At 51.7% G+C, this 9,277-nt stretch overlaps 1 protein-coding gene across 1 annotated transcript; it reads right to left on the minus strand.

Annotated features, from left to right (window-relative positions):
• Nucleotides 1-1,311: 1,311 nt before the first annotated feature.
• On the minus strand, nucleotides 1,312-5,245 carry LOC308480459 (cohesin subunit SA-2-like). The gene is made up of 7 exons (XM_081011963.1): nucleotides 5,174-5,245; nucleotides 4,978-5,074; nucleotides 4,781-4,882; nucleotides 4,187-4,283; nucleotides 3,961-4,037; nucleotides 3,650-3,854; nucleotides 1,312-3,558 (listed from the first exon to the last, which is right to left on the minus strand). The coding sequence occupies exons 1-7, from the start codon at nucleotides 5,221-5,223 to the stop codon at nucleotides 3,512-3,514; spliced, it is 675 nt and encodes a 224-aa protein (XP_080868089.1). The 5' UTR covers nucleotides 5,224-5,245; the 3' UTR covers nucleotides 1,312-3,511.
• Between the last annotated feature and the right edge of the window lie 4,032 nt (nucleotides 5,246-9,277).

Raw genomic sequence — 9,277 nt, forward strand, 5'->3', positions numbered from 1 at the left:
ACGGCCTGCCGACCCAGCGGCAGAAACAGGAGATGAAAAGCAGCCCCCATGCAATCAACAGGACTCGGGGGGGGGGGGGATTCCAGCCTCTATGCAGGAAGGGGGCGCTGGAACCTGGCAAGGAAAGTCCCCTGTGGGGCAGCGAAGCCCTGCCAGGGACCGTCATGGTTGAAGCAGTAGCGGCCATTCCTTCACCAACCATCCATCTCCTTCATGTGTGTGTAATCCGTGGATCCCCAATAACAGCCCAGAGCAGAGGACACCAAAGGGGGGGGGGTCCCATCCTTGGCTGCAACATTAAAAGCACAGGGATTAGGCTATGAAACCTTGTTTTGAGCAAGTCCAGCTATCAACTCAACTGACTCTCCCTTTCTTACCCTGATTAACAAAGTCAACAACCTGGGAAGTAAGTTTAAAATATAATTTACTTATTATCATGCATTGGTTCACAGCAATGCCAGGAGTAAAAATTATGCAGGCAAAATACCTCTGAGATTTTGCAAGCGGATTTGCCCTGATGGATAAACAGCTCAAGACGCAAGAGCAGTCCAAGCAATAAGCTCTTTATTGCCCGTATTAAGCGTAATTGTTGAAATATATACAGAAAGTCCATTTATGGCTGCTGGTCCCAACAGTGGAACATCTCACTTAGCATACTATGGCACACAGCAGTAGTCTAAGGAGAAACTCCAGGTACAGTGGTGCCTCGCAAGACGAAAAGAATCCGTTCCGCGAGTCTCTTCGTCTTGCGGGTTTTTTCGTCTTGCGAAGAAAGCCCATTAGAGGTTTAGCGGCTTAGCGCTACAGTATTAGCGGCTTAGCCGGCTTAAAGATCAGCTGATAAGCGGCTTAACGATCAGCTGATAAGCGGCTTAAAGATCAGCTGATAAGCGGCCTAGCATCAGCTGTTAAGCGGCTTAAAGATCAGCTGATAAGCGGCTTAGCGGCTTGGGAAAAAGGGGGGGGGAGGAAAAAAACCCCGCAGGAACTCGCAAGACATTTTCGTCTTGCGAAGCAAGCACATAGGAAATTCGTTTTGCGAAGCACCTCCAAAACGGAAAACCCTTTCGTCTAGCGGGTTTTCCGTCTTGCGAGGCATTCGTCTTGCGGGGCACCACTGTATAGGGCGGTATATAAACTCAAGAAATAATAAAATAATAAAAAGCACAGTTTTTCAAGGCTATTTTTCCAGATGCTGCAAGCTGACAATGATCTCATTCTTATATTGCAGCAGTGTAACCATTCTGGTTTTTCTGGCCAGCATCTGAAAGTTGCATCACATACAGAACAGAAACTCACTCACTTGTCTGTAAAACAAATGATCAATCCCCCAACAATATTTACCTTTACAGTACAGTCAAACCTTGGTTGTCGAACGTAATCCATTCCGGAAGACAGTTTGACTTCCGAAACGTTCAACAACCAAGGATCAAAGGGTGGCCAGCAAAGTCAATGGAGATAAAAGAAAAAAACTCCACAGAAGCTGTTCGGCTTCTGAAAATTGTTCAAATACCGGAGCAGTTATTTCTGGGTTTTTGGTGTTTGGGAGCCAAAATGTTCCAAAACGGAGGCGTTTGGGAGCCGAGCTTGGCTGTATAACCAGTTTCTGGCATCTGCCTGCAGTGGAGCAGGCAAAGGGAACGTCTGCCCTCTTGGCTGGCCAAAGGGAGAGAGAGGAGCAGGAAGTACCAGGAGGCCCCCAGGAGAGGAGGGGAAATGACATCACACAGAGTCCTCTCTACCAATTGCATTTTGATGGTCTTGGTCCTTAGCAGTCAGCTGTAGTCTTAGCCCCTTCTCCTGCTAGCTAGCAAGAACCTGCACTTTTTAGGTTGGACTGCCAACCTAACCCTAACCCTCAGATTCAGGTAGGTAATCGTGTTGGTCTGACGCAGTCAAAATAAGTTAAAAAATTGTCCAGTAGCACCTTAGTGACCAACTAAGTTTGTACATGCACACAAAAACTTCTACCCAGAACAAACTTAGATGGTCTCTAAGGTGCTGCTGGCAATTTTTATTCTAAGCCTCAGAGAGAGCCCTCTCTAACTAATTGTATTTCTATGGTCTGAGTCTCTGCCCGTCAGCAGTACTGCTCTGTGATCTTAGCCCCTTCTCATGCTAACTAGCAAGAATAGGCTTTTGTTTTGTTTGGCTGCTAATCGCCCACACTTTTTCAGCTGAGGCAAGCAGACCTGTGCCCCAGCACACCCGGTTCTGTTCCCCACCCGCAGCTGGGCCAGGCAGGCTGCAGTGGGGTTCTCTTTCTTGCTCAGGCGTCCTGCTGGCCCCCTGCATGTTCAGCAGTTTCCCAATGAGCCGCCTTGGGCAGGTGTGGCAAGGAGATTTGCTCTGTGGGTGGCCCAGCCAGGGAAGCGCCACTGGATCCCCTTGGCTGTGCTGGCCTCCATCAGGGCAGCTCTGGCAGAGCAGCTCCCCAAGGAAAGATGCGTGGTGGCTCATCCCCACCCCCTCCGTGGCACTCTGAGCCCCAATGGATCTGTGTCCCACTGCCCCAGTCCAAGACTCTCACCTCTGCCTTTGCCTGCAGAGGAAGAAAAGCCAGGGGTGAAATGCCCCAAGCCCACTGAGGCGAGCCCCAACCCAGGGACTGCGCAAGAAGGAAGACGGCCAAGACTAATCCTTGTTAGCTCCTCTCCCCCTTCCTCTCAATGAGGCCCAATGGCTTTGGGGGAAGGGCATCTCTGAGGATTTGCCTTCCAGCTCTCGTGATGTTCAAAAGAAAAATCCTCACTGGGGCACCTGCCTCCCCCTCACCTGCAGTTATGACGCTGGGATTGGCAGTCCAGAGGGTAACACCAAAGTAGGACCAAAAGCAGAAAAAAGACAAAACTTCTCCCTTTGGGAAGCTGGCAGTAAAGTTAAGTTTCCCCAGAAAAATTGCAGAATGAAGGAGAATAACAGAACCCTGAAAACAGAAGCTGCAGAGGGATAACCCTTGGCATGAGAGTTTCTCAATGCTCCTTGTTGTGGTTCTGGTTCATACATAAACTACTTATGCTGCAAATTACCATCATTAATGGAATTGATCTGTGCAAGACCGAGGTTGCCTAAGGCAAAACACCTGCCTGTCCCTGTAATTTGCAGGCGCCCCAAATGTGGTTTGAGCATCATGCTCCCCTTCCAGTTTATTTTCTTGCTCTCTGGCTCCCTGGTTTCCAAGATGCCTGGTGAGGCCAGAAAGCAGAGGTTATTCCTCATTCCGCTTTCTCCTGGAGGGGTTTCTGAGTCCAAGTTGTATTTCATAGGAGTACAACGAAGACAGGAGATGGGACAGGACTGCAAATGTGGAAAGGGTGTTTAGGCTGGAACCCCTTTGTGGTTGAATGTTAGATAAACTGAGCATTTCACTAGTGGTGCGCTGGACCAGTCTTTCTGAAAACACGCCCTGTGGGAGATGCAGCAGAAATCTTGGGTGACAAAATATAGTGAAATAGCTCTAAGCACATGGTCTGAGCTGATAGTGAGCAAGCTCTGGCCCTATCTCAGTGAGTTAGACACTCAGAGCTACACGCACCAAACCTGTCATTAGTTTCATGGCTACAGGAAAAGATGAAGCATAGCATGGCATTTCTCAGCTCCTCTCAGAAAGGGATGCATCTGCCCACCCAAACCCAGACTACTCTCCTACCTGCCAAGGTGCTTGTGTGGCGGAAAGCACGCACCTGGGAGTCAGACATGCCAGTAAGCAGGGCGACAAGGCTACCCATCAAATACTCATCATAGAGAACAGCATGTTGTGTTCGGTGCACAAGAACTCCCAACAGCTCACAGAACCCCTGCCGAAACCGCCGCCAGACTGGGGTGTTCAACAACAGTGGGTACTCTGCTGAGCCCTAGGAAAAGATTTGTCTGAGTCCACCATTTGTCTCTGCCACCCTCCCTCCAAGGCGACTGTTTGGATTGAACCTCCCCAGAAACATCCCCTTCCTTAGTTCTCACCTCATCAAATGATTCTGTCAGCTGCTGGATGATCTCCGAGTTCTGAAGGCCTCTCAGCATCTCCAGGGTCACTACACCTGCAGGGCCGTGGAGGGGAAAGAGAAGGGAGAGAGCGCCCGTCCAGCCTCACATCACTGCAGAGCAAGCATGCAACTGGAAGGGGGACGGAGCACAGGAGAGCTTTTGCAAGAGTACGCAGAAGCACAACACTCCACTCTAAACTCACCTTTGCAACCACAGGAGTGGACAATGAAGTTGAACAGCTCCAGAAACCCAGATTCCCTGTCTTTCCTGTAACTCTCAAGCCAGTCATCAACTATAGACTGTGGCAGTTGACAGAGGATGGCAGTAGGCAAAGGGAGCAGGGCAAGGACACGCACATAGAAACAAGAGAGAGATGCGAGACCCACAAGAGCACAAGCATACTAGAGGATTTGCGTTTCCCCTAAGACACCTTCCCCTAAGGCCTCCCCCCCCCCCCCCCGCCGCATATCCCTGCTCCTTATCTTTCTCCAGCCAACCCTGCCCCTCTCACCTGCCCCAAGTCTCCTTTCAAAAAGCCAACCCTTGCTCCACTGCAGCCCACCAAGCCAGCTCTCCCACTCCAGCACATAGGACAGGGGTGGAGGCACATCTTTCCCTCTCCTTCCAAAGCTCCCCTGGGGCCGGCTGCTGGCGCATCCCATGGAGCTCAAGCAGCAGCTTCGGGTTGAGCAGGAGGGGGCGCCTTCTCCGGGCTGGGCCCTCCCTCCCCGCTCTCTGCCCCGACGGCAGCCCAGAGCAGGGCCTTCTCCGCGCGGCTCCCTCGGCTGCCCCTCACCTGCGCGGCGCTCCCGCCCGCCTTCACCGCCTGGAAGAGGCCGCCGCTGGGCTCGGCGCGGGCCGGCAGAGGGTCCTTGGGGGCCGCCCTTGGCCTCGCCGCCTGAGGGGACGGAGAGAGAGGGCGAGGAAGCCGGGAGCCCCAGCCAGGCCTGGCGGCGCCCCACCCCGCCGGGGCCTCCCTCCGGCCCTCCCTACCTGCGCCTTGCGGGGCCGCGGCTTGCCGGCCTTGCCGCCAGGGCTGTCCTCGAAGGCGCGGTCGCCGGAGTCCTCCGAGGCGTCGCTGCCCGTCGCCCTGCGGACCGAGAGGGAGCTCAGCCCGGCCCGGCCCGGCCCGGCCCCACGCCGCCCGCCCGCCCGCCCTCGCCCGGCCGGCCGGCCCTCGGGGACTCACGGCGCGGGGGCCGAGCGGCGCGGCCGGAGGGCCCTGGCCGGAGAAGCCATGGCGGGACCGAGGCCTCCTCCTCCTCCTGGCTCCCTCAGCGCAGCTGCGCGGGAAACGCGCCTCGGCCCCGCCCCGCTCGCCTGCCCGACACGCGGCTCCCCGCGGCACTGCGCAGGCGCCACACGGGGGCTGCCTCCGGCGCCGCTCTCCTGGCGGCCACAAGGGGGCGCCCCTGGCTCGCGGCACCGGCGGGGGCGGAGTCCGGGAGGGAGGGAGGGAGGGAGGGAGGCGCCTCCGCTTGGCCGCCCGCCCGGGGAACGGGGGCGCGGAAGGGGCGGAGGGAGGTTCCTGGAGGGAGGGAGGGAAGGAAGGGGGCCCTTGCTATGGCCAGCTGGCCCTTGTCCCTGATAGGGGGGGGGCGGGCATGTCTTCTTCACCTTCTTCTTCTTCACTACAATATATCCATTTATTTCCAATTGTCAATGTCAAAAGGGACTAAAATCTATCAAATTCATAGAAAACCAACGTGCCAATTTGCTCAATTTCTCTAGGACTCCATGACACCTCCCCTGTCCTCCATAATCCCTCGAGCAAGGTGTCAAGACCCTAATCCTGTCAAATCGCTCTGCCAAGCCCTTCCTCCGGGCGATGCCAGGTGACAGACTATGCATACATGGACCATTGTCTTCTCAGGATGTGCTTACCTGCGCATATCTCCAGCTCTGCATATTCCCCCCTCCCTCCTCCATATGTTAATCCGGTGTAACCCAACCTCTTCCTAATGTATTCGTGATGTAATCTGTGTAACCCAACCTCTTCTTAATGTATTCATGATGTAACTGGGATGTATTTTGCACTGTATTCTGGGACATGGAGGGAAATTTCAAAAGTTCATGTCACCCCTTTCTCGCTGTTCAATCTCGCCTTGAACCTGTTGCGCAATAAACTCGGATCTCCTGCAACTTGCTCCTGTCTCCGGCTGAGCTCATCTTCTTCCGCAGGGACCCGCGGACTTAGTCCGACGAGCTGGGTGGCAGAGTAACCCCGCACCCAGATTTTACCGTAACATCCCCAACAAATGGTTGCTGTGTTTTGTGTTGAATATATGCCAGGTGGTCATTTATGGACCTCATTTGCACATAACAAAATATGCATTTTATCAAAGTAATTGTTGAACTGAAATACAATGACGTGGAAGTATATTAATAGTGAAATAATTCTCTCTCTGGCGGGACCTCCGGCTGGCAAAGCGCTAGAGCCCAGCAGTGTCTCCGTCCCCCCTCCGTCCCCGGAAAGGCCTGCTCTCGAGGAGGCCCACAGAGCTTCGTCTGCTGGCCAGCTTGGCCCTCGGCCCCTTCGGCCGGCCCTCCTCAGCCCTTCGCCACCTTGTCTGCAGGCTTCCACCCCCGAAGGGGATCCAAGTCCCTCCCACAGCTGCTCTCCATCCAGAGGACGCGATCCTTGGGGCCAGGCAACAAAACCCCGCGTCCGCTTGGCCAGCAGCTCCACTGCATGGCTGACTTGCTCGGTGGGCGCTTCCGCCAAACCCCGAGGTCCACTTGACTCTTGTCAAGGCAGCTTTACCCGCTTGGAAGCCTGTCCTGTCCTGGTCGCCCCACCTCAAAAAGGAGAGAGCCGGGGAAGTTTCAGGGAAGGGCCAGCAAAAGCATGAAGGGGATGGAGTGAGTCCCCTGGGAGGAAAATGGGCTGCAACCTTGGAGGCTCAGGAGTTTGTGGAAGAAGAAAAAATAAGGCAGACATGATCGTGTTACACAAAAACATGCACAGACTGGAGCAAGGAGTAGGCAGAAGTACACCTGCCAAATTTCCTGTTACTTTGCCTTCATTTTCCTGATAGATTTGTATTTTCTTCCAGATTCCTTTTTTAAGCTCCGAAACTAAACAGAATTAGCGTAAGAATCTCTTTTGGAGCTTTTAATATACTGCCTCTCTACACTTAATCCCGTGTGTCTCTCCTGGTCCTGTCTCACATTGTTGTTCAACCTAGAAGCTCTGCTTCAGGCATCTCCAAGAGAACCCAGAAAACTCCTGTTTCCCCTCAGTTCAGTGCTGGCTCTGCCTTTCTGGAGAACCTCACAATTCCTCCTGCTCGTCTTAGTTTCCTGCACCTCCTTCATGCAAATGCCAGTCCATTGTGATTTCTGGGGTGATGGTGCACACTTAGCCACTGGTGTTCTAGTATTAGGGATTGGTGACTGTTTCTGGTGCTTTGCCAGCGAAACCGTCCTGCTGTTTTCGTCTTGTAGCACTAATGCCAGTTACCCAGCAGGTGCTTTTATGACATCTTCAAGGAATTGAGAGACAGCCACAGCCTCATTTCACCCTGGAGTGTGTTGTGAAGCCTCTTGCTGACCATGTTCTAAGCCCAGCTCTCCTGAATCAGAGGCCAAAGCGCCTTCTGTCCAGGGCCAGCAACCAGGAGGGGCCAACCAGGTGCCCCCAGGGAGCACACAAAGGCAACTGCCCTCCCTGCAGTTTGGCCTCTGCCTCCTAAACCGTCTTTTAAACACCCTGATCGTTGCCATTATGCAAGCACCTTTGCTGTACTGCTTTTCCCAGATGCTAATACAGTGGTACCTTGGGTTAAGTACTTAATTCATTCCAAAGGCCCGTTCTTAACCTGAAGCTGTTCCTAACCTGAAGCATCACTTTAGCTAATGGGGCCTCCCGCTGCTGCCGTGCCGCCAGAGCACGATTTCTTTTCTCATCCTGAAGCAAAGTTCTTAACCCGAGGTACTATTTCTGGGTTAGCAGAGTCTGTAACCTGAAGCGCCTGTAACCCAAGGTACCACAGCATGTGATTGTATTACAGATGTTTGTTTCAAAATGGGTTTTATTTGTATTTTGATAAATTTTAGGTTGATTTATATTTTATCTTTTGATTTTATTATTTTTAATGAATATTTTATATACACTGCTTCCCAATCTTGTTCTTGATAAAGCAGTATCTACATTTGTCAAATAATTAAATGGAACCAACAGTTTTTATTTTCTTTATCATCTACGACTTCCCATCTTCCCCTTCCGTGGTTCCTTTAATTTTCCCACCTACCCCACATATTCTCATATATCTATTTAACACCCTTATTCCTTTATTATTCCTTTGTTATATGTTACACTATTGAATTTACCTTAATCCTACTATCTTGTTCACATGTTTACAGTTGTTTTCCAGATACTACACAAAAAAATTCCATTCCTCTTTGTATACTTGTTCTTGTTTTCTTATTTTACTTGTTAGACCAGCTAACTGCATATTCCATCACTTTTAATTGCCAACCCTCCTTATTTGGGACCTCACTCACCTGCCATTTCTGAGCTAACAAAATCCTAGCTGCTGTAGTAGCATACATAAATATGTAAAGGTAGAGGGACCCCTGACCATTAGGTCCAGTCGTGGCCGACTCTGGCATTGCAGCACTCAACTCGCTTTATTGGCCGAGGGAGCCGGTGTACAGCTTCCAGGTCATGTGGCCAGCATGACTAAGCCGCTTCTGGTGAACCAGAGCAGTGCACGGAAACGCCGTTTACCTTCCCGCCAGAGTGGTACCTATTTACTTGCACTTTGATGTGCTTTTGAACTGCTAGGTTGGCAGGAGCAGGGACCGAGCAACGGGAGCTCACCCCGTCGTGGGGATTCGAACCACCGACCTTTTGATCAGCAAGTCCTAGGCTCTGTGGTTTAACCCACAGCACCACAAGCGTCCCTAATATGTACCATTCCCAAAAGAAATGGGTATTTGGGAAAAGGTTTTTAAACATTTTTTTTCATCTCATCATATATCATTATCGTTATATAGCATTGTATATCATTTCCCGATACTTTTAAACTATTTTACATATCTACCACATGTGGACATCCTTCTTGAATTGTGGTGCCCAGAACTGGACACAGTATTCCAGATGCGGTCAGACCAAGGCAGTTTCAAGTTTTGCACTTATCCTTTTTTCTACAAGACATCTGTTATGAAAATTGAAGTTAACTAGTGTGTGTGTAGTTAGCCTTGCCTAGGACGCAAAATAGCATGGCACGGGCATTGTGGCTGCTACACACGGACAACAGGAACCTGTTTTCCCAGACCCTAATTGGCA

Source organism: Podarcis pityusensis, assembly GCF_964106645.2.
Source record: "Podarcis pityusensis genome assembly, chromosome: 6".
NCBI classification, from domain to species: Eukaryota; Metazoa; Chordata; class Lepidosauria; order Squamata; family Lacertidae; genus Podarcis; species Podarcis pityusensis.

Coding starts and splice junctions, on each gene's coding strand:
- LOC308480459 (XM_081011963.1), bottom strand. CDS start 5,223: ATGGCTTCTCCGGCCAGGGCCCTCCGGCCGCGCCGCTCGGCCCCCGCG. Junction 4,284..4,780: donor CGGGCGGGAGCGCCGCGCAG/GTGAGGGGCAGC, acceptor CAACTGCCACAG/TCTATAGTTGATGACTGGCT. Junction 3,559..3,649: donor CCACACAAGCACCTTGGCAG/GTAGGAGAGTAG, acceptor CTTTTCCTGTAG/CCATGAAACTAATGACAGGT.